Here is a 26,192-nt window from a genome sequence, read left to right as displayed (position 1 = left end):
TCATCATCTTCCAAGCTCCTGCGACCACGTTTAAATTCAGCTGCCCAAAATTTTACGGTGGTAAACGATGGTGCAGAGTCACCATACACAGAGTCCAACTCATCTTTGATTTGTGAAGGCGTATTGCCTTTCAAAAATAAAAATTTAATTACAGCTCGATATTCAATTTTTTCCTTTTTGGGGAAATCACCGAAATAGACTCACAAGAACGACTGTCAACAGATAATTGCGCAAGATAAATTTGTGAAATTTTGGCGAGTAGCTATTATAATATGCACAATTTGAAGTAGAAACTTTTTTTTCAGATGTGCCACTAGCTTCACGTTGAGGTCGGTTATTTATCGGACAGCCCTCGTATATTATTTTCTAAGACAACAATGTAATCTTCGAAGAAATTGTCCAGATCGGCTGACTATAGCATATACGTATATGTATATAGCTGCCATACAAACTGAATTCATAGTTACTAAAAGAAATGCCCCTGTGAAGGGTATATTAGCTTCGGTGTAGCCGAAATTGACGTTTATATTTGAATCAAAGGCTTATATGGAACACTTTCGCATTTGATGTGGTATCTTCACGAAATTTGACATGGATTACTGCTTAAAGGTCCGTATCCAGCTCTCAAGTAATTGCTCAAGAAAACAAATACATTATTTCTTCAATGAATTGACAGCTGGTTACGCATTGTGAATGATCCACATTGATGATTGGTAAGTTTTATACAACATTTCAAAATGAAATATACTTCATAATAATGATTTTAACTAATTTAGGATGAAATTAACAATATAATTTAATTGTTCAGATCGGGTTACTATAAAGTTACGAATAGCTTCCTTACAAACCGAATACATTACTAAAAGAAACGCACCGAGCCGAAGTTAACGTTTCTTCTTGTTTTTTAATTTTCTATTAATAAATTTTAAAGCTTAAGACGCCTGCTATACGTTAAGTATTTATTGGGTAGTCGAAAAAGTCTTTTTTACCGTTCTTAAATCTCAAGAGAATACAAACCGCTTAAAATTGCCGATACTGAGGCCTGAGAGGGATGTCAGTTATTTGTGACTTAGTAGATCTATTTTATTTAGCTTCTTTAGCATTATTTGCCGTACATAATGATTCCAAGTACAACAAAATTGTGAAGCGGGGAACGACTTGTTGTCCAATATGTGCTCAGCTTTACGTTCTTGCAAATTGTTCCTTAAGAGCCATTTTCTAAATATGCAGTGCATCACAAAAATAAGTATGCACTGTGTTTCTCCGTTTTGTCGTGAGAAAACCATGCCTCAGAAGTAATAATAATATAATTTTTATTCTTTTCAGTTATTTCAGAGGGTATTCTGGTGTAGAAATTAAAAAAAAAACGTTTTTTTTTTATATTTTCAATTTTAATTAAAAGCAATAGCAAAAACCAGAAGCTTAAATTAATTTCAAATTAAAGAAAAAATGTTTAAAACCCTAAAAATTACGTCACTAAAGTATGCATGCAATAATAGTAAATTCCAAAAAAATGTTCCAACGGGTTTATTTTTGAGCTTTGGTGGACCGTTAACTTTTTGTTTGGCAGCCTTTGGATATTTTAATTGCACCCTGACTGAATGGCATGGACTTTACCAGATTTTGGGTCACTAAAGGTGGAATATTGCCTCATTCTGCGATTAAAGCAGCTTACATAGATTCTTTGCTAATTATTTGAGGTAATCATATGTGTTCATTGTATGCTCAATGAATACATGATTCCCTACACAAGTTGCTGCAATACACCCCCATACCATGAACGACCCGTTTTACCGTGGAAGCCAAAAATATTCTATTGACTTTTATTTGAGAAAATAACAGAATTCCAGAAATGTTCATCTTTACTTTCGTGCTATTTCACAAACTTCAATCTTTTTTGTCTGTTAATATTACTTATGAATGGCTTTTTACGGACATTACGGCCATGGTAAGCATCATACAAAACTTGACGAATAGTTTGGGGATCGCAGGTTTTACCAGTCTCATTTTCAATTTCAGTAGGCACTTTTCTTGTAAATCTAAACCATTCTCGAATCTCCTTGAACATACACACAAAATTTCATCAAAATCGGCCCATCCCTTTAGGAGCAGTTCAAATGCAAACACACGGTCAGAAGATTTATATATATAAAGATATTCTTCACAATTGCTTCCCCCATAAGATATTTTAGTTTTATTTCAAGCTTTTAAAGAACTACGAAGCCTGTTATATCTCAAGGGGGGAGCCTTTTTAACAGCTACATTCCACTATACTCAATTGTTTGATATACTCATACGTTCTTTTTTATCTTGTTCGCTCTTTCTTTCTTCGTAACAGAATAAATCTTAATTTTTCAAATCTTTTGAAGTGAAAATTTACTTGTAATGTACTCCATCATTAATATACTCATATAACAATGTTTAGTAAACGACAGTATTCTCAAAAATTTAGAGATTTCTGGCTCAAAGACCCTATTTTAAAAGATTGGTTACAAGTTGTAGAAGATAATGACGGCAATAAAGTAGCTAAGTGTAGGTTATGCGGTGTAAGGTTGCGGAATCACTATGCAGATTTAAAAAGTCATATAACGACCAAAAAACATCAAGAAAATGCTAAGGTAAATCAAAATAAGATTATTTTTTATTATTCAGTCTTTCTTTAAAAATTTAAAATCTAGTGGTCTTTTAGTGGTTTTAGAGTCGACACTAGTGGTCCCTGGAAAAATATTCTGGCAACACTGGCCGTCAGTATGCCGGTAAAAGCCTTTTGAATTGCTTTTACGTCTGCATATCGCTTTTTTTTATGGGCAAATGCATTTTTCCGAAAAGGAAGAAGTCGCACGGTACCATATCAAGTGAATAAGGGTGTGGTTAATGGTTAAAATGTGATTTTTGGTCAAATAATCGTCCTTCGAATGTTGGATTCTGAGCAATTTTTGGTCGTCAGTCAATTTGGGGAACAATCCGTGCACACACCTTTCGTAAGCCCAAATGTTCGATAAAAATGTGATAAATCGATGTTTTTGAGATGTTCAAATCCATTTTCATGAATTTCAATGATGATTTTGGTTGATTTTTGATAAATACACACACAGTTTCGATGGAATTTCCGGTGATCACTGATTTTGATTGGCCCATATGTTGATCGTCTTTTATGTCATCACGACCACTTTGAAAACGTAGAAACCATTCGTGCACTCTGCTACGGGATAGGCAATCATCGCCATAAACTTGTTTCATCATATGAATTGTTTCGGTAAAAGTTTTACTAATTTTAAAACACAATTTAATCTTTGTTCGAAGCTCATTTTCGCACCGATAACACAAACATACTGACATTTAAAACGCAATAACTTCACTTCCAATCAAAGAAATGTCATGAAATTCTCACTACATAATTGATAAAGACAGCAGATTCTAACGATCTAGTCGTTATACAGATGGCGCCACCAGGGGGGCGCTAGATTCAAAAAGTCTTGTTTACTGGAAACACCTTGTAGTTTTATAACATCTTTCAAATCTTGCGATAGTTCCTTGTCTCGCGGCGTCATGATAAAAAATTAATTGTATTTGCCGATGAAATTCAATCAAAACTTTGGAAAATTATTATTTTGTAAAAAACAAGTACTTATTGCTTCAGAAACGTATGGACACTGAGTGATAATCGAAACCATACAGAAATAGTAAATTGAATACATATTTATGTGGTGCGATTTTCGCTTTTTTCTGAGAAAATCTAACGGATTTTAATAATGGAATATGTCAATGATATCAGTCTATCATATTCGCGAAGGAAATATTATTAGTAATTGTTTTTATAAAGAACACAAAATATATTTTTTTTATTTTGCAAATACATAATTTAACTTTTTTACGCCCATGTATAGTGTATAATTATTTCTGTGATGCACTGTATGCTGAAGCGTTTATTAAAACTTTATCGAAACTTGTTGAAAGCAGGTTGTGTCAGTATCTGGTTAGTAGCCATCTGTCAGTTAAGTTCTGGTAAATTTTATAGAAAGTGCTAACCAGAACATGAAATGGGAGCTGTAAAATCGATATGAAAAATCAGCTGTATAGGCAGTGTTCACATAGGGACTTTTTTGTCGCACGTTATCATTATATTTTATGCATTTTACACATACAAATGTAGTAACAGTATTTAAATTTCCGAATTATTGGTTCATACAGGGACTTTTGTTGATCATTATCATTATATTTTATGCATATGACACATACAAACGGAGTAATAGTATTTAAATTTCCGAATTCCAAAAATTCCTTTCAAACTATGTGCAACCATGAAAGGAATTCAAAATTTCCTTTTCGTTCCCTCGCCAACGAAAACCGGTTTGGCCCTCCTTTGATCATGGTCAAACAAAGGTCAGTTTTATGAACGCACCTACAGATAGCAACTATCGATGGCTCATTAACGAAAGGCATACACATGTGAACATGTTTGCGTACATATATGAATTAACATATTATATTTATGTACATACATACTATATAGATATACATATTTGTAGTTTAGTTAGTGATGTTTAATATTAATATATTGCGCAGTATTAGTGTTCATTGTTTAGAGTCGGCGATTTTGTTTGATCAATATGAGGAATAGATGTGAAGGATGTCCAAAAGGACATGACAATGGGTATTTCAACTGCATCGACAAGTTATAGGAGGAGAGGGATGTCAGTTAGTTTAACGTAATGAAAGAAGAAAGTTCGTTACTTCCGAATATAGATACAGTAGTCGAACTATATTCGGAAGTAACAAACTTTTGAAATAACGAACCATCAAATTATCTATTGAAATATACATAAGTAAATTCGAGGACAACCTTCAAAAACGCAACGCACACAATCATTATGTGAGCTCCTAAACCAAATTAATAGAATGGTTTATCACTCAACGTCGCTCTATTAGTGGTGCCGTTTTAAAGACAATGGCAAAGAAGTTTTATTCCAAGTCTTCTTAAGTGTGGTGAAACGATGTCATCTAATGTATGTAGCGCCATTTATGCATAAACAAGCTACTGATATAACGTAATAAAAAATAATAATCTTTTGCTCGAAGAATTTGTTCAGTGATGTTTTTCTAGATCCCTTTGCAAGCAACAAAGCACTTTATATGCATTTCAATACTCAATCTGGGAAATGAGGTGAAGATTTTATAAATTTCTTACAACTGAACTTTGAAAACTTCCGGTACTAAGAGAGTAAGAAAGCTTGGAAATATTAAAAAAAAACAGACGCCAATTGAAAGCTTTTGAAAAAATAAATAACGTTTTGAAATTTTCTTGGCGTTGAATTATATTACATGTGGGATGGCAACATTGGCCAAAAGGAACTCTGGGTGGACAAATCAACATCGGGGACACTGACAGGACAGCGTTGGCTCGAAATTAGAGTAATGTGCTGAACACGTAGATTGCGACAGACTGCGAGACATCTGTCAAACATTAAAATACACACGTTCTTAAGGACACAGTTATTTAAACATATACATATGTACATATGTATGTTTTTTTGGCACGATTACGGTTCATTTGGCGCCGCCATTTGATGGTACAGATGGATAGAGGAGGATATACTCTCCTCAGACTTATAAGTTTCGAGATATTTGTATTTAAAGTTTCACAATTTTACATACAATTCACTCTCATAGTTGGTTTACTTACATGACATGAAATATACCAGTGTTGCCACATATTGTGTTTTAAAAAATATTCAAAATTTTTTTCTTTTAACATATGTATATAAAGACAATGTTACAAATGGATTTTGTATCTTATGTTATTTAATAATTAAAGAGAAAAATAACCCTGGTCAAAGTTCTTTTGGATCGAACTACTTTCTGCACTTTCTAACGCTCATCGATCGAACACCTATGTTAATCAAAAGGAGAGAAATACTGAAAAACTTTGCATTCTATAATATTTTTTTTCTATTTATTGTGATATTTCTCTATACTTACATATACATATATGTACAGTGGTGGCCTTATAATTAGAAACGAAATGCTAGACAAAATCAAATCACTGTATACTTTTTTTAAGACGAGCACTGTAAATTATAAGACCCGTTATTCGTAGTGTAGACTATGAACGTTATTTTTATATAAACACGTGACTATTTACTGATTGGTTATTGAAAAAAATTAAAATTATTTCTCGGTTTGTGCTTCTTGCCTGGCCACGTAATTAGAAACGCGCAGTTCTTTCTTTTGATTATCGGATTTTTTTGAACTTAGTGTTATGTATAGTGAGTATAATTCAATTAAACAACGTTCAATTAAAAACGTTCTAATTATTAGAATGGGCAAAAAAAAGTCATGTACTCCCAAATTGAGAAAGTCAATTGTAAGGTGTTATCAAAAGAAGAAATTGCCAATGTCAGCTATCGCACGGCGCTTTGCAACATGGTATTTGGTGCTATTCATTTGTATAAAAAAAAAGAAAATTGGAACCCTTACCAGGAAGACCAGACCTCGAAAAACCACTCCGGCAGAAGACCGAATAATTTGTAGGACGAGCAAAAACAACTCTTTCATGACTTCGCGTGAAATAAAGGCTGAAGTTTGACAAGAAATGAAAAGAAATGTAGAAATCACAGTTCGGACGATAAGAAGGCGTTTACAGGTGTCGGGACTTCGTGTGTGCATTGCAAATCAAAAAAAAAAATATTAGGAAGCGGTTGCGATTTGCAAAGAAAATGCTGAAAAAAAATCCCCATTACTGGAATAGAGTTCTCTGGAGTGACTAATCTAAGTTCAATTTATTCCTTTTCGACGGAAAATCGTATGCACGACGTTCTCCCAACATAGCGCTGAACCCTAGGTACACTGTGAAAACGGTAAAACACGGTGGCGGTTCTGTTATGGTTTGGGGAGCCTTTTCCTCTTGTGGTGTTGGAATTGTGTGTGTTCAAGGGATAATGGATCATCAATATAAGGACATTATGCCAGTCCATTACATTTTTCTGCACGATATTGACCCAAAACACAATTCAAGGTTAGTTAAAAGTTGGCTTTCAGATAAAACGATTAATGTTTTGGATTGACCTCCACAAAGTTCGGATCTCAAGCCAATTGAAAATTTATGGGCAATCGTAAAACGAGATTTTAAGGACAAAAACCCGCGAAATAAATACGAGTTGTTTCAAATGGTTAAACAAAGTTAAAGCAGCATATCAGTGCAAACATGCCAACAACTAATCCAAAGTTTACCGCGAAGGCTAGACAATGTTGTTAAAATTATGAGGTATTCAACGAAATACTAAAAAAATTAATCATTTTTTTCAATTTTATATAAATATTGTTAAGCTGACAGTATGTCATTTTTAATTATATGACTAAACTGAATTTTGTGTTTTTTGTGTTTACCTCATTTTCTTAAAAATATAACTAATATTGTTATTGTTTTTATGTAAAGCTCAAATAAAATGTGTTGCTTTGTTGATTCCAATTTATAGTATTAACGTGGCAATCTAAATATTTAAAATAAATTAATAAAACTAAATGCAGCAAAGTCGTTTCTAATTATAAGACCACCACTGTATGTATATTGTCAATGCTAAATAAAGTTTAAGTTAACGAAAATCGTTAACATGAAAATCAGGATCGTTGATGTCAACCGTGTCGTCATTTTCATTATCAGTTGATGTAACTATTATACACTAAATCCTGATTACTAAATTTTTGATTATTTTTTCAGAACACAAAATATGGCAACAATGCTATTCATCATAAATGTAAACACACAAACATCTTCAAATATGTATGTGCAAAGTGGTTTTTAAAGTATATTAGGGGTATTCTCTTGCTCTTGCAAGATTGCAGATTGCAAAAATACTACACCAAAATATACAAGGGCACGAGAGCACCCATTGCAGAATCTAGTGATATATGAGCGACTGATTCAGTCAATTTATTGTAAATGACTATTGTGCATGGCTATTGTGAATTAGCGCACCTTCTGCATGCATTTTTAACAAAAAAACTGTAACAAAACTTTATAATTTAAATAGAAATTATAAAATCTAATTAAAATTTACCTTTCTCAACAATTTAACGACGTAATATGTCTTTATGTAAAATGGGAACTACAACAGGGTTGCAATTTTATTTTTGCGTGACATTGCACGCCAATATACACGGGTTTTGGTCTGACATATTTCACAGCCCTTGCAAATATTTTTCTGCGTGCGTTTGTTGTTGTGCCGTTGTAAATTTGCAATGCTTGCACCGTGCACCGGGTTTTGCAAGAGCAAGAGAATACCCCTATTTATTTTCTTCAAAAATACACACTAAGTGTAAATTTTGGATATGTGTATGCATTTGAATGTGTACAGTGTAATTAAAAATATATTTATTAAAAAATGTGTGAAAAGTGGGTTAAACATAGTGAAATAACGAGCATTACTTTTACAAATTTTTTAAATTTAAATACAAATATCTCGAAAACTATTATATAAGTCTGAGGAGGGCGTACGAGGTGTGTTCAAAAAGTATCGCAAATTTTGTGTTTTTTTCAAAAATTATTTATTTATTCATGAATATCTATTTTGTCCCCTTATACACTTGTGCCAACGGTTTTTCCAATCTTCGAAGCACTTCAAAAAATCATTTTTTTATCTTCTTCAGCTCCTCCTTCGATGCCGTCTTTATCTCGTCGAGAGGAGCGTAACGTCGTCCTTTCATGGGCCTCTTCAGTTTAGGGAACAAGAAAAAGTCACAGGGGGCCAGATCTGGGGAATACGGTGGCTGCGGCATCATTAGTGTGTTGTTTTTGGCCAAAAAGCCGCGCACAAGCAACGATGTGTGAGCAGGGGCGTTATCGTGGTGCAATTTTTTTGATTGGTAAAAATCGAAGACGATCCAAAACACGTGCAAGCAAAGCAGCTGTCAACAATTAAATAAACATTCAAAATGGCCGAGCTTGTCAGCATAAGTGAGAAACATGAGTACCAACATAACGCCACAAAAAATTCGAAATTCGAATATACGTAACCCGCGAAAATTCAAAATTCGCGATACTTTTGAACACACCTCGTATGTGTATAAATTTTTTAGTCCTGAGGATTTCTTTATCCGTACCATCAATTCTCGGTGCCAAAAGAATCGTAATATTGCCTTTTTTCATTTTTATTTTTTTTATGTGAAAATATTATTTTATTATAGGTAAAAAAAAAATTATTCGATTTTAAATATTTTTCGATTTTATGAACTAGGTGTGCAACAACTACCACTGTACCTCGAAATTTCGGCGAAGGAACGAGTCGTTATGAACAAGAGTCGCTCAGCGTTCTTCTAGGATTTTGGACAAAGTTTGTGGAAATTGCAGTTTGCAGAAATGTATTAGCAGAAGTTTAGCTTGAAACAAAAAAAAGTTTTCAAACAAAGAGAATGCTGCAAAGCTGCAGAAAAGTATAAGTTAAAGAAAAGAGCGACCGCCTTGCTCAGCTGATGTTGCCGGTGGCGGCTAATACATCTATTATTCTGATTATTTTTTTTTTGTTTTTGACTTGTTTATGCATTAGCAATTGCTATAATACATGTGCCGGCAGTCACGTTCCACGAACATGCACACATACACAAGTAAAATTCCATGAATGAAATTGAAAAAAGTATGAACAAGTGCAGATACTCCTAATAGGACGTCGCCATATGCAGTGGGGGACTAGCATTAGAAAATTACACTTACATAGATATGCTGCTCGGTTAGAATTTTTTAGTTTTCGTTTCAGTAGTCCACTATTTTTTTCATCAACTCTTTGGGATAGCACCTTAAACGCACTTAAAGACTTTTATATTTTTATTGGCAAGCACCGACACTCACCATTGAACACTTATAATACATGTACTTACAAATATACTTGGCATTATTGCGTTACATATTTTGTTATTCATACCATCCCTAGCTGCCTTTCTATGTAGTTACTCACCTAGCTAATTTTAATAGTGCCATTTCATTTATTGTTTGCAACTTGGGAGTTAGCGCAATCAATATATTCCAATAAACAGTTCGTTGCCCTCTGATGTGTTGATGCATCCGCTAATGCAGCCGGTGAGTAACGCGTGATTACACTTAAGTATGCTTATGTCAGCTACTATTGCTGTCGTTGCTTGACGTGTACCTGTTTAGGTATAAATAAAACGTTTTTGGCAGTGTTTACTTATATTTTCTAACAGTTACAGTTCGACCCTACCAAGCACTTTATTCAGCAGACGCGGTTCTTTTACACTTTACCACCCACAAATTGGTTACTTTGCAGCGGTTATTGCTCCGTGCACAGATATGTATGTTTGCTTTTATTAGTTGTTGCTGTTGTGCAATTGTGCCGACACGCTTTTTTGTTGTTGTTATTGCTTTGGAGCTTGTTTACACACGCATGGAAATACAAATAATTTGCCTTTTTATTGCTTTTGTTCTTAGTATTTCTTTTTTTTTTTTTTTTGCTCACGTCCACTAATTCCTGGATCGCGGATTTCGTGTGTTTACATTATATTTTAACCGAGTCGTCCATTTCCGTTTGATTTGTTTATAGAATTTGCATTTATTCCATGTCGTCATGGAATTAGCAATGAGTTTAAAATTTTCAACACTAAACGTAACAACATGTGTATATCACTTTGTTTACTTACTTAGCTCGTTTCATTTCAGTGTATGTTTGTTAATTCGTTGGTAGTGTGACCAGAAAGCTTTAACAACAAATATTTGTTTACGCGAGAATGTAAGTTCTTTATAAAATAATCAAGGCAAGTTTTACCAACTGTTATCTCACTCAACTTGTTTTCACACGAGTTCGAATTGTACTGAAATTCAAATGCGTCTTCACCAGCTGCACAGCAAAGAGAGTTGACAGTGAGAGCATTGTAATCAGAGAACTTGTACACGTTCTCTGATTTTAATAAATGCCGGTTTTTCTATTATTTTAGTCAAGCAGGGTTGCTTTTCAGAGTAGAAACGTAAATTGCAGGGTGTTATTATATTGTTACGAATTTACTCTTGCTAGTTTACTTTGTTAGGTTCGTATCTCTGGATTGACAAATAAAATCAACACTGTTTAATTTAATTCAACAACTCTTTATTTCACAACTCGTCTACACTATAGCAGTTTACTCTTAGCACTGATTGATTACGTTGGCGCTGCCACGGCTTATATAGCCACGCACTTCTCGCTGATGCCGACGTGTCCTTCTAGAATATCGCGTCTGGAAATTACCAGAACATACGGCTATACGGCGCCAGACGCAAGCAGACAGTCGCGGCGCCAGACTCAGCAATTGTTTAACTAGACGAGCAGACAGTGTGGCGCCAGATGTCTACAACAAGACAAATGCTATTCCATATACCTACAGCTATTGTTCATAATCAGGGATGCATATAGTAATACAAATACAACTTAATACTACTTTTTGTAACACTGCCCTCCACTAAAGCCTAATCGTCCCGATTAGGCACAAATCCTCTTGAACCAAATGGGGCGAGCCTCTCCAAATGTACTACTTTCATTTTACATCGTGCTTTCCCATTTCTTTGTATGCGGTATACCACGTCATTAAGTCGTTTCATCACCATATAGGGTCCTTCCCAGGCTGTCTGCAATTTCGGGGACAAGCCTTTCTTTCGAAGTGGATTGTACAACAGGACCAGATCACCTTCTTCAAAACCTTTTGAATTTGCCGCTTGATCGAACCGGTCCTTCATCTTATTGCTCATCAGATGCGTATGCTGTCTTACCATTAGATGCAATTCATTCATTTCTTCCTTTAAGGCAGAACAATAATCTCCATCATTTCTTACAGCTGTAGGATTCGTACCAAACTTAAGATCAGCAGGGAGTCGCAGATCAGATCCGAAAATAATCTTTGCTGGCGTGTAACCAGTTGTCTCGTGCTTCGCTGAACGATACGCCAGCAGGAACATCTGGATGCACTTGTCCCAATTCCGTTGTTCTTTATCAACGATTTTCCGCAGATGTTCTTCGAGCGTTCGGTTGAATCTCTCTACCATCCCATCTGATTGTGGGTGTAACGCTGTTGTCCGTGTCTTGTGGATGCCCAATAATGTACAGACTTCTTGGAAAATGGAAGATTCGAAATTCCTGCCTTGATCTGAGTGTAATTCGACGGGCACTCCGAACCTTGTTATCCAATTTTCTACAAACGCTTCGGCTACTGTCTTCGCTTCCTGGTTTGGTAAGGCATATACTTCTGGCCATTTACTGAAATAGTCCATGACAACCAGTAGATATTTGTTTCCGGCCGTACTGGTTGGGAACGGACCTGCAATATCCATTGCGACTCGTTCAAATGGTGATCCCACGTTGTACTGTTGTAGCCTACCGCGACTTTTGGCTTTAGGACCTTTAGCTGCCATGCACTCTACGCAATTACTTATCCATTCTGCTATGGAATCTCGACAACCGATCCAGTAGAACCGTTGTTTAATCTTCTCTATAGTTTTTGTTATTCCAAGGTGCCCTCCACTAGGTCCATTGTGATATTCTTTCAATACTTTTGGGATCATGGACTTCGGTACTATGATCAGCAGACGAGAATGTTTGCCATCTTCGCTTTCCCAGGTACGATGAAGGTATCCATTAACGAGGTTTATGCTGTTCCATTGGGCCCAATATGCTTTTGCAGTTGGACTCTCGCTACTTATTTGTTCCTTTGGTGGTCGTACCCCATTTTCTTTGGCCATTACCAGCTTTGCAAGATCAGGGTCCTCCAGCTGATTGATTCTGATGCGGTGAGGAGTCCAATCATCTTCAGGTTCTATATTCAGTAATCGCACGTCGATTATACCTTCTTTTCCTTCTGATTTGGAGCAATGTTTACATTCCAGTGGACAAGGGCGACGTGATAATGCATCGGCATTTTTGTGGTGAATCCCCTTTCGATGTTCCGTTTCGAAGTCGTAATTCTGTAATCTTTCGATCCATCGTGCAATTTGGCCTTCCGGATTCTTAAACTGTAATAACCATTTTAATGCTGCATGATCAGTCCTCAGCAAGAATCGTTGTCCATACAAATACTTGTGGAAATGTTTTACACATTCCACCACAGCTAGTAGTTCTTTTCGCGTCACACAGTAGTTTTTCTCTGGTTTCCCGAGCACTCTGCTGTAATACCCAATTACTCTTTCTTGTCCGTCGATGAGCTGAGACAGGACACCTCCAATTCCATAAGCGCTCGCATCTGTATCCAGGATGAATTTCTTTCCAGGTATTGGATAAGCCAACATCGGCGCCGTACAAAGTAGTTCCTTAAGCTGCTCAAACGCATTTGCTTGTTTTAACTGCCATACAAACGGGCGATTCTTCTTTGTTAAATCATGTAAACTTCTAGCCACGTTCGCAAATCCAGGTACGAAACGGCGATAATACGTGCATAAGCCGAGGAAGCTGCGGAGTTCATGAATGTTGGTGGGTCGAGGCCAATCTTTCACTGCTTTTATTTTTCCTTCCTCGGTGTGAATTCCCTCAGTTGACACTTTATGTCCGAGATATGTGACCTGCTTCTTCCATAATGAACACTTTTTGGGATTCAAGCGTAATCCGGCTGATGCTATTCGCTGAAAGACTTCCTCTAGATTTTTCAGATGATCATCAAAACTTTTTCCCATGATGATAATGTCATCAAGATACACCAAACATGTCTTCCAGTTGAGTCCTTTTAACACATGTTCCATCAGTCGCTCGAACGTTGCAGGCGCGGTACATAACCCAAATGGCATCACAGAGAATTCCCATAACCCGTCGCCCATACTGAAAGCGGTCTTTTCACGGTCACATTCATCGATCTCGACTTGCCAATATCCACTTTGTAGATCTAATGTAGAAAACCATTTCGCTCCAGACAAGGTGTCTAATGTATCGTCGATTCTTGGTAGAGGATAACTGTCTTTCTTTGTGACATCATTCAACTTCCTATAATCTACGCAGAAACGGGTGCTACCATCTTTCTTTTTAACTAAGACGATAGGTGAGCTCCATGGACTTATTGAAGGTTCGATTACACCGTTTTTGTGCATGTCTTCAATAATTTTGTTAGCATCCTCACGTTTTGCTAGTGGAACCCTACGCGGAGCTTGTCGGATTGGTTTAGCGTCTCCAGTATTTATGCGATGCTTGACAATGCCGGTTCTTCCTGTGTTTCCTTCGTTTGCAAATATGGATGCGTATTTTTCTAATAGTTTTTCTGCTTTTAATTTTTCATTTCCATGCAGTTCGTTCAGCAAATTATTTAGGAGTGTAGGACTTATCTGCTGTGGCTCAATAGTAGGTTTCTGTTGTGACCGTTCGCATCGTGCTATTGCACTTATATTCTGGCACTGTCCAATTACGGCTCCTTTCTTCAGACTTATAGGCGTGTTGAATTCATTCACTACTCTGACCGGAATGATGGCGTCTTCACTAGTTTTCACAAGCGTTCTTCCTACCAATATGGGTGTATCTATTTTTGTTGGTTCCACAATCCACAACTCTTCAGTCCCACCTCCTCCATTCACTTTGGCCCATACAATCGCCTCAGATTTTGGTGGAATACTCTGATTATCATCAACAATCACCCTCTTACTTTCAACGTTGGTCACATATCCGGTGTTTATAGGCATCTCCATGTTCTGGCAAAACAGCATTTGCTTGTTTAAATCCAAAGTAACCCCGTGATCAATCATGAAATCTACTCCCATTATAATTTCATCCGTGATTTCTGATTTCTGATGAAGATGTGATTAACTTCCAGGGTACCAATCATCACTTTGCAAAACACTTTTCCCGCGACAGCTGCTTCCTCCCCGGTGGCCGTTCGAAGCTTGCAACTGACTAATGGTTCAACCGTTCCTCTTACCATATCCGGTCGGATAATTGAATGTGTGGCACCAGTATCCAAAGTAAGCGTTGACAGTCGTCCATTTACGATGCCGTTGATAGTAAGATTGTTGTCATGGCGACCTATTTGTGATATCGAGATGGCGGGGCAAATAGTTGTGGGAACCAGCTCACGCCCCTTTGAACTGTTCCGTTTTAGTTTAACGACTTGTGAGATGTGGATGCTTCGTCCTCGTTATCTGTTGGTTGTTTCCGTTTTGATGGGTTTACTTTTATATTGCAATTTCGGGCAAAGTGACCCGCTTTTCCACAGTTGAAACATCTGCCTGTTGTATTTACTCGCGGTGCAGCAATTGTCTTCAGAGTCTTCAATATTTCTTCCATCAGCGCCGGTTGTTCCATTTCAACCCTTTGTACCTTGTGTGCTGGTTTACTTAGTAGGGAAGCTGTTTCCTGTGTGAGGGCGTGCGAAACCGTTTCAGCAAACGTTCTTTTTGGCAATGCATATGTGGCGCGTTTGGTGTCCACATCACGAATTCCATTTATGAAACATTGAATTTTTACCCTCTCAATGTAATCCACAGGTGCATCTGCATTTGCCAAATGAGCCAGTCGTTCTATTTCAGTTGCGAACTCTTGCAATGACTCGTTCATTTTTTGACCCCTATTTTGCAGTTCGATCTGGTATATTTGTTTCCGGTGCTCACTACCATATCGTCTTTCTATCGCATTCATCAATGCCTCATAGTTGTCCCGTTCACAGTCTGGAATAGTCTGAAGGATTTCTGCCGCAGGTCCTTTCAATGATACAAACAAGGACGCCACTTTGTCCGCTGCATTCCAGTTATTGGCCAATGCTGTCTTTTCAAACTGAAGTTTGAAAATTTGAAATGGAATACTTCCATCGAATGTGGGTGCCTTCAGTCTTGGATTATTTGTTGATGGTGCAGGGCCATGCAGTTGCAGTTCTCGCATACGATTACTCAGTTGAAGAAATTCTGATCTTAAATTTTCTTCGTCATTTTTTATTGTGCTTAATTCGTCTTCAAATTTTGAAAATTTCTCTTGCACTTGTTTTTGTAGTTGTGTAGTATTTTCCGTAATCTGTTGTACCAAACGATTTTCTAACTGCGTATTATTTTCAGTCATTTGTTGTGTAAGGCGAGACTCTAACTGTGATGTATTTTCAGCTATTTGCGTCATTTGCTGTGCCAGACGATTTTCTGTTTGCACTGCATTTTCTGTATTTTCAGCTATTTGCTGTGCCAGACGATTTTCTATTTGCTTAATAGCCACTAACAGTAAGTTCATGTCCACACTTGATGATGTTCGTTGTTCTTCTACTTTTTCTTCTACCTTTGTAGAAGTTTCTGGCCCAACAAATTCGAACTCGTCCACATTAATTCCATCCGCTTCCATTGCTTCACGTAATCGTGCCTGCAGATCCGCCTTTTGCCCACTTATCGGCAAATTACGCTCCTCCAGTTCCTTTTTTAATTGCTGAATTCTCAATTCTCCGAATTTAACCATCTTGAATTTGGATTATTTGACAATCCCACTTCTGACACCAATTGTTACGAATTTACTCTTGCTAGTTTACTTTGTTAGGTTCGTATCTCTGGATTGACAAATAAAATCAACACTGTTTAATTTAATTCAACAACTCTTTATTTCACAACTCGTCTACACTGTAGCAGTTTACTTTTAGCACTGATTGATTACGTTGGCGCTGCCACGGCTTATATAGCCACGCACTTCTCGCTGATGCCGACGTGTCCTTCTAGAATATCGCGTCTGGAAATTACCAGAACATACGGCTATACGGCGCCAGACGCAAGCAGACAGTCGCGGCGCCAGACTCAGCAATTGTTTAACTAGACGAGCAGACAGTGTGGCGCCAGATGTCTACAACAAGACAAATGCTATTCCATATACCTACAGCTATTGTTCATAATCAGGGATGCATATAGTAATACAACTTAAATACTACTTTTGTAACAATATTTAACAATTATGAATTATTATATGTTTTACTTTTTCGTTGGAAAGTTGTAAATATTTATATATAAATAAAGAAAGAAATTAATTTTTATATTTTTTTAAATTGATGAAAAAATTGAAGGAAACAATTTATTATAGCATTTATTTATTCTATAAAAATTCGTAACATTATAAAATTTATTATTGCAAAATTACTGGCAAGCATTAAATGCCAAAAGCGGAACTTGTTTTGGCAACGCTGAATAACCATTCAGTTAGAGTTTAGTTGGTTTTCAATTTCCGCTTACGTGTAGTCAAAACTGTCGTGTGTACGTGTGAAAGGTGTGCTAAATGGGTAACAAAACTCATAGAAAAAAAACTGTTTATATATATTTTTTTTAATAACGCAGTGTTATAACAATTTTGCTAAGTCTGTATGTATTTTCACACATACAAGATTTCGCCAAAAGTATCGTTCTCTTTGCTGTGGCAAAAATTGCTATGTTTGTGAAACGGGTGAGGATGATGGGGAGGTGATGGAGAAGCCTTTCACATAACATTTATACGGCCACGATAAATATTTCGGTGATGCTGTCTTACTACTGTCTGGTGGTTTTCTACATACGTGGCCGCATTTTACTTTCGCCGGTCAAATGACCATAAGCTTGGGCGTACATCAATTACGTGAAGAAAGTGAAGACACACATTTTTTAACAGAATTCCTCAACTTTCTAGTAATACCCGAAATGTTATATAATAATCTTCGGTAGAAGCTTTGTTCACCTTATATTCTTCTGAGAGAGGATTGCTAAGGTCGAAGTATAGGTTCGACAGACGGCAGCGTTAATCCGGATTAACTGCACACTTAATTAGATCCAAATTTGTAGCTAGAAGACGGCGGCTATGCGAGTTTGAAACTTTCGTAAACAATGTTGCCAACGAAAATGCAGTTAACTCCGATTAATGTTGCTAATCCGGATTAACAGCCCTGATAGACGGGCAAAATTAGTGTGCCTTATAGCCCTGACAGACGAGCAAAATTAATGCGCCTTAAGCAACGCTAATGCGAATTGAAATTTTATGGTGACAGACGGCAGGCTTGTGCATTTAGACAGCTGATAGTGAAATTTGTTTCTTTATTAAAAAAAAAGTGAAACAAAAATGAATAAGATAAATTATTAAAAGAAATTTTGGTAATTTTGGAAAATTAATATAAATTTAACGAAAAAATTCATTTATTATTATCTACGTTAAAAGATAATAGAGTGAAATTAATAGCAATAATTGATTGTAATGCGGAAAAAGTGTGCAAAAAAGTTAAGAATATTGGAAAAATGGATAGCAAAAGTGCGACATCTGTCAATAAATAGCAAAAATCGGCCATTTTTGAGCAGTGTTGCCTACTCAAATTTAGTAAAATCAACCAAATGCACGGAATTTTTGTGCATTACAAACTTGCATTAACATGGGTCAAATGCGCAAATAAATGTAAATTAAGCCCGCTAATGCATATTAGCGCTGTCGTCTGTCAGGGCTATTAAGCAACGCTAATGCGCATTGAAATTTTATGATGACAGACGGCAAACTTGTGCCGTGTGTAAAAATATAAAAATTGAAATAAAATAAATTATTAATAGAAATTTTTGGTATTTTTGGAAAATCAATATAAATTTAACGAAAAAATTCGTTATTATTAACTACATTAAAAGATAATAGAGTGAAGTTACAAGCACTAATTGATTGTAATGCGGAAAAAGTTAAGAATATTGGAAAAATGAGTAGCAAACTGCGCGTTGTTTATTTTCTGCCATCTAAAAATATTAAAATTTGTTTTTGTTAATATACTTGCACCTATACGACATAGTGGTGCGTTACAAATTTGCATTAACATGGATCAAATGCGCAGGTAAATGTAAATTAAGCCCGCTAATGCATATTAGCGCTGTCGTCTGTCAGGGCTATAACGCTGCACCTTCGTCAATGCTATTAATCAAACATATTATGTGGCAAATAGTGCTGAATTAAATTAAATTTAAAATATTTATGATCAAAAATTAATTTATAATTAAAAATTTTAAGTATTATTGTTAAGAATTTAGGATGATCTACCCTACATATCTAATTCATAATATTAAATGTTGAATGTTATCAACAAACAACTTTGTAAATTACTCATTTGTTACAAACATTCATATAAAATAAAAAAAAATTTCAATGACTTATGTTGATTTCTGCTTAATATCACCTTACAGAGAATTCTATTAATAACTCTAAAATTGTGCAATAATATTAAAATTTTAATCCGGTGGATTTTTATTCTACCTATAAAATTTTCGTCTTCAGTCATCTATCTATCTATTCATTTGTAATAGGGGAAAGTTCCCACTTTTGTAATTGCGGGTAGGGAGCACGAACTGATACTTTCGATCTCTGACTAGATGGTTCTTAACGATCACTTCGTTCCTGATCATAGTGTGGACATAGTAAATCTATTTAGTAAACCTTTTAGGATTTCCAGAAATACTTCAGATGAAAGTTCAGTTGTCCTATGAAAACTCAGAAAGGCAATAAACCAAGGACATTGGAACTATCCGATACCAGTTCATCAAATAGGAAATTGTTTAATAATGTTAATTCATAAAGAGCGTTTTGTGAAAGCGTAAAAGGGTTTCATAAATCCTCAAGGCTTATGTGCTATTCTCGCGAAATTCTATTCTATAGGTTATCTTAGAATTGAGGATAGTGACTGAGCTTTAAACTGCACTTTGAACAGCTCTATTTTGATTAAAGATTTGCGTTTCGAAGGACAGTACAGATTTCTTAGATGTTTCTGAACGAAAGCTATCGGCGCTAAATTTTGTCAATACATTCAAGACCCTGGAGTGATAACGATATCATTGTTCCGCAATTTTAGCCACCGATAAAAGTGGCATGCAGTTGTTGGTCCCCATTAGAGATGAGCGATATTGCGATTTTTTGGTATCTGTGATTTCAGTGATTGCTATTTTTAAATCACTGTGATTTTATATTGCTATTGCGATCGCAACTAAGTCGACGTTCAAACGGAGCCTTTTTGTTGTTGTTGTTGTAGCGGCAGATTCTGCCAATTTGACAGTGTTTGGCCGAATAAAGGCCGGGTCCCTTCCAGTTACATAGACCCGACTGTCGTGGGAACGACGGAACCTTTTGTCGTTATTGGCGGCAAATTCTCTTTTGGTTCCTGTAACTCGAGTCAAGTTTTTCCGCCTTTCTTTTCACTACATTTTCGCAAATGTTGGAGCGGTTCGGCTACCTGAAACTTAGAGCTTATTGCATAGTTCATTTGTATGTTGGTATGATCCGCTTTCAATATTTTCAAAGAAAAACTAATGACGGGAATTCCATAATCCATCAAAATGTTTTGAATACCCGCTAATAATATTTTCAAGACCATTACACACAAGATTAATAACGGGAGTTTCCTAATCTTTGGGAAAATATTAAAAACCCGTAATTTTTTTATTCCATATTTTTTTCTGAAATTAATTAATTACAATTCTTGTTTTAAATAAAATAATATTCGGTTAAACGAAATAATTATAAGAGCAACTTAATAAAAGAATAAATAAATAAGAAACAGTAAAAGTAACTCCATTTTTATTAAAATTCATATAATTTATTACTAAGCGCTATTAAAAACTTAATTTAAATATTTATGAATATTGCAACCATGAAAAGAGTTTCAATTTGTACTCTAAGCTAATTTTTTAAATTCATCACAAAAGCTTTCAAATTTGGTTTTAACAATAAGTAAAATTAAAAATTTCATCTACTACTTCAAACATGTATGGCAGATGTCACTTGATAAATTTCCTGCTATTATTAAAAATTATAAGAACGTTATACTCAAAACTTCAAACCGCTATGACGAAAAATAGCATATACGCATATACGAGGGCTGTCCGATAAATAACCGACCTCAACGTGAAGCTAGCGGCACATCTGAAAAAAAAAGTTTCTACTTCAAATTGTGCATATTATAATAGCTACTCGCCAAAATTTCAGAAATTTATCTTGCGCAATTATCTGTTGACAGTCGTTTTTGTGAGTCTATTTCGGTGATTTCCCCAAAATGGAAAAAATTGAATATCGAGCTGTAATTAAATTTTTATTTTTGAAAGGCAATACGCCTTCACAAATCAAAGATGAGTTGGACTCTGTGTATGGTGACTCTGCACCATCGTTTACCACCGTAAAATTTTGGGCAGCTGAATTTAAACGTGGTCGCAGGAGCTTGGAAGATGATGAACGTCCTGGGCGTCCAAAAACTGTAACCACTAACGATAACATCGCTAAAGTTCATCAATTGGTACTAGACGACCGCCGCACATTGGAGTAAAATGTGCCGATTTTGGAGATTAATTCAAAAATCAAAATTCAAGGTACAAGTAAATTTTTGGTATCAAACAAAAGTAGATAAAATTCTACATCACCAACTGACAAATAGTTATTTGGCAAAAAATTTACAGTTTTCTTGTAATATTCTCTGAAAATTGCAAGTTTATTTTTTTTTTGTATGCGCACAGTGATTTTTTTGATTTTTTCATTTTTCGAAGTTTTTTATTTTCTTTAACTGGACAAATCTTGAGAAAATTGTAATGGAGCCTTCTTGTTCAGGTAATTTAGTAAACACGAAAAGATTTCATTTGTGTTTTTACGTGTCTCTAAGTATTTTAATTGTTTTTTTGGGCGAAAGCCTTATAATATTGGGATTTCGACCTTATATGCAGACATATAGTTGTGAGTTAAGCGGGGTAAAGCAAATCGTGTTTCATTCCTGTAATCTATGGCTGTTGTAGTTTCTTCTTGTAAAAAAAAAGTTGCGTCAATACTGCGCACTTTCTCAGTATATGCATTTCTTTATGCGCACTGCCTGGTCAAATATACACGAATTTCTCAAGGCAGAAGAAGAACAAATACAGCAATTGCAAAACAAAGGTATGTTATTGTTTTTGTTGTTCAGTGGATGCCTGTTTGGCTGCTTTCGTACACGCAATATACAAAGCATTTTTAAAACAGATGCCCATGCCATGCCATGCATTTATGCATTGCAACCCTGCTTTACGAAAATATGCAATGTATTTATTTGACGTTTATGAATGCCCATGTGCATTGTCTACAGCTGTTAGAGTTAGTTGTGTTAATAAATAAATTTTTTGTGTTTACAAAAATGGATGATTTATTATTGAACACATTAGGAAATGCGATTACTTTGGCAGAAACTACAAGTAGTAGTAATAGCTTAACAATTGCTAAAAATTTTATAAAAAACCAACAGAGGTTGTCTGTCTTAGCTTACCGATGTGAAAATAAAAGACGAATTTTAAAAATTAAAAACTTTTCAAAGAGCATTGCAGGTATGCAGAATGATGTTTTTCATTCACATTTTCGAATGGAAAAATCAACATTTAAGGTGACTTTCAACTAAATAATTATTTACACACATATACATATGTATATTAAATCTGTAATGTTTAGATTCTTCTGAACATGTTGAAACCATACTGGGTGTCAAAATGCACTGGTCGTAATGGAGTTTCGTTGGAAAAAGCGCTGTATGCAACTATATGGAAACTTAGCAACAACACATCATTCAGAGATGTCAGCAACAGATTCGAAATGGCAATGGGAACCAGCTATAAACTATTTATTAGAACCCTAAAAACAGTTTGTTGCTTAAAAAAAGATGTCATAAAATTCCCAAATACTGTTGCAGAACAAAAACAAAAATGTGACGAATTTTCAGCTAAACGTAACCATCCGTTCCCATATGTCATAGGTTGTATAGATGGTACGCACATTTCCATCTCACAACCAGTTAAGGACAGTATTAGTTTTTATAATAGGAAGGGGAAGTTTTCAATTATTGTCCAAGTAAGAATGTTAAGCTTTATTAAAAATTGTTCATTTATAATTAATTGAACTTGTTTAGGCAATTGTGGATAGTCATCTTAAGTTCATAGATGTGTTTATTGGCTGCCCCGGACGATGCCACGATGCTGCTATATGGGAAATGAGTCCTATTAGAAAGTCAATAGTCAAGGGAGAATTAAAAATTTGTTCCGGTTACCATTTATTAGGCGATTCCGCATATCCGCTGGAAACCTTCCTAATGGTACCTTATAGAGACAATGGTTTTTTAATCATCACATCATTAATCATTACATCAAAAAAGTCCCAATTTGTGGCAGACTCACCGGACGTTCCATTTCTTCTTTTTATTCTTCTATACGTCCCCAACATATTGGTGAAGCAGCGCGTTATCTCATCCACTGAAGGGGAAAACGTATTGTCCACTTCTTGAATTTCCCGTCGAATTGTTTGCCAAATTGTGCTGCGTTTTTTTATTTTGGCGGTGAAGTCACTTTCATGGCGAAGTCTTATTGACATTAGCAATTTTTTACGCTCATGCGTCCACTTTTTATCACTACAAAGAAAAATTAAGTGAAATAACAATTAAATTCTAATAAAAATTTATGTTTTAATAAAAATTACTTACTTCATTGGCGAACCATCCATTTCAACTCTTGCCGTTTCTTTTGAAACGGTCGCATGTCAAACAAAAGTCATGCACATTTTGACAACTCATGCGCATGAAATAGGGTTGTCATTCATTTATGAATTCAATACTTTGTCTAAATTATTGCAGTGGCGTTTACGAATACTATGCAATGCATGTATGCTTTGCATATTGCGTTTACGAAAGCAGCCTTTGCTTTGTTCACACCCTACGTTACGATAAGCGGCAGTTTAAATGCATAAGAACATATTACGGAAAGTTGCAAGTTCACCATCGAGAGCGAAAAAATTTCATAAAAGTATTGCCAAATCATCACTATCACAGCAAACGTCCAAAGAAGACGCTTTATTTGTTTTGGTGGAAGCAAAGTTATCTCGCAACAGTACAATGTTATAAGGAAATCTGCTCCAGATAGGTTTCCTTGCTATTCATATGTCCAATCAGCAAAAAAGGATTGTTATCCTAGACGTGAGAACATGCATTTTTGCGAGATTTCAGCACAAGTCAGCTTGCAAGCCCTTTTAGACCATACCACTGAGCGTATAACTTTAGCCCAAAATAACGTAAAACATTGAACGATGAGGAAATGACGAATTTATGCTTGTACACTAAGTGGGGATTCGATGGAAGCTCTGGACACCGCTCATATAAGCAAGCGTACCATAATCCGGGTGCAAATGATTCATCAGTTTTCATCACCTGTATTGTTCCAATCAGGTTGATTTGTGGAAGCAAAATTATGTGGCAAAATCCGCGCCCAGCTTCTACCAGGTTCTGCAGGCCTTTAAAAATTGAATTTGTAAAAGAGTCCACAGCTGTTTCTAGAACTGAAAACGAAAGAGTTGGTATAGAAATACAAAATCTTGTTAATGCGGTTATACCTTATGGAAATAAATATTTGGAAGTTAAACACAATTTAATTTTATCTATGGTTAATGGAAAAGTACGCAACGCATTAACAGAAACAACATCTACACAAAAATGTTATTTATGTGGAGCTAGCTCGAAAGATTTGAATAAAATTGATGAAATGGTGAAGAATGTTGTAAAAACAGAAAATTTACAACTTGGGCTTCCAATACTTCATGGGTGGATGAGGTTCTTTGAATGTCTTCTCCACTTATCATATAAATTGTCTATAAAAAAGTGGCAAGCTCGAACAGAAAGTGAGAAACTATTAGTTTCGGAAAATAAAGGACGGATTCAAAAAGGATTTAAAGATAAAATTGGTCTGATTGTTGACCATCCGAAACCTGGCTTTGGGAATTCTAACGATGGCAATACAGCTAGGCGTTTCTTTCAAAATCCCGAGATGTCAGCAGCAATTACTAAAGTTGACATAAATTTGATTAAAAAGATGCATACAATACTCGTAGTTGTTTCTAGTGGGCACGATATTGAGGTACAGAAGTCTCGTGACTACGCTTTAAATACAGCAAAATATTTCGTTGAATGTTATCCTTGGTATAACATGCCTCCAACACTTCACAAATATTTTATCCATGGACCAGAGATAATATCGCACGCTATGTTGCCAATCGGACAATTATCAGAAGAAGCTCAGGAAGCTCGAAACAAAGATTTTAAGAATTTTAGAGAACATTTTTCTCGCAAATGCAGCAGAAAAAAAGCAAATGAAGACATATTTAACAGACTTTTAATCAGTTCTGACCCCGTTATATCAACCACAAGAAAATTACCAAAAAAAAAGTGTAGGATTTACCCGAAGAAGCATTAGAGTTGATCGTGATAGACAGTGGCAATAATAATGAAGTTGATGATGACGATGATAATGAAGGCGATGATAAAAATTCAAGCGAAGACGACAATGATCATGAATATGATTATAGTGATGAAGAAACAGTTTATATATTTTAAATAAAATTTGAAGCTTAAAAAAATTAAAAATTTAGAAAACCGATGTTCAGCATATTTTTGTTTTTTAAGATTTAAAAAAAAACAATAAAAAAACTCTAATTGCATTATTTTCTTACTTCTTTATGATTAATTAACTAAAAAAAATAACTTTTTCATAACTAGAAGACTTGTGGGAATTAATCTCCATTTTGAGCACCATTTACCCCACTGTGCGCCGGATTAAAGTTAGGGAAATAGCTGAGATTATGAAGATATCAAAAGAAACTGTTTGTCACATATTAAACCAAGATTTGGGCATGAGAAAGCTGTCCGCGCGTTGGGTGCCGCGTTTGCTTACGCTAGACCACAAACGTGCGCGCATGAACATTTCCAGCGCTCTGTTGGCTCAGTTTAGAGGCAATAAGACCGAGTTTTGGCGCCGATTGATAACTGTAGACGAAACTTGGATTCATCATTATTTCGTCAAATGAGGAGGCAATCTCTTTCGTGAACTCGTATTTTGCAGACAAAGACGCCAAGTACTATTTGGAAGGGTTGCAGAGATGGGAGCATCGCTGGAAGAAATGTGTGGAGTTACAAGGAGACTATGTGGAAAAATAAAAAAAAAATTTTGAAAAAGTCGCGTGCATCATGGTTAGGTCGGTTATTTATCGGACAGCCCTCGTATATATACAATACAGTCGCAACCGAGTTGTCAAACCGGTACGGTCGCATTTTTCTTTTTCTCTCGCGGTCATTCTAGTGGTGTCTGTGTTATAACGCTACTTTACAGTTGTGCACAAATAACTTTTTTACTGTTAATTTCTCCCTGTGTTTATTTCTTATTCTTAACTGGTGCTACATTCATAAATTTTTGCATACATAAAAAGTAATATTTTCACAATGCCCCCTGGGGCCAACAATCTGGGTGATAATAGGTTTGCCCTATTATC

The 26,192-nt window shown here is 35.6% G+C and overlaps 1 protein-coding gene across 4 annotated transcripts in view; it reads right to left on the bottom strand.

Annotated features, from left to right (window-relative positions):
- Positions 1 to 10,813, bottom strand: part of LOC105230614 (ERI1 exoribonuclease 2) — a 30,818-nt gene extending 20,005 nt beyond the window's left edge. Inside the window, exons 1-2 of one of the 4 annotated variants that reach the window (XM_011211544.4) lie at positions 10,648 to 10,799; positions 9,948 to 10,139 (exon numbers count right to left, since the gene is read on the bottom strand). In XM_011211544.4, the coding sequence (XP_011209846.2) occupies positions 9,948 to 10,054 (107 nt within the window). In that variant the 5' untranslated portion in view covers positions 10,055 to 10,139; positions 10,648 to 10,799. Of the gene's footprint in view, positions 1 to 9,947 lie in introns of all 4 variants that reach the window. The other 3 variants (XM_011211535.4, XM_011211555.4, XM_011211526.4) reach the window with 3 other exon arrangements.
- Positions 10,814 to 26,192: the final 15,379 nt, after the last annotated feature.

This window comes from Bactrocera dorsalis, chromosome 3, assembly GCF_023373825.1.
Source record: "Bactrocera dorsalis isolate Fly_Bdor chromosome 3, ASM2337382v1, whole genome shotgun sequence".
Lineage (NCBI taxonomy): Eukaryota > Metazoa > Arthropoda > Insecta > Diptera > Tephritidae > Bactrocera > Bactrocera dorsalis.
Note: the sequence above shows the minus strand (reverse complement) of the source record. Positions and strands in the feature narration are given on the sequence as shown.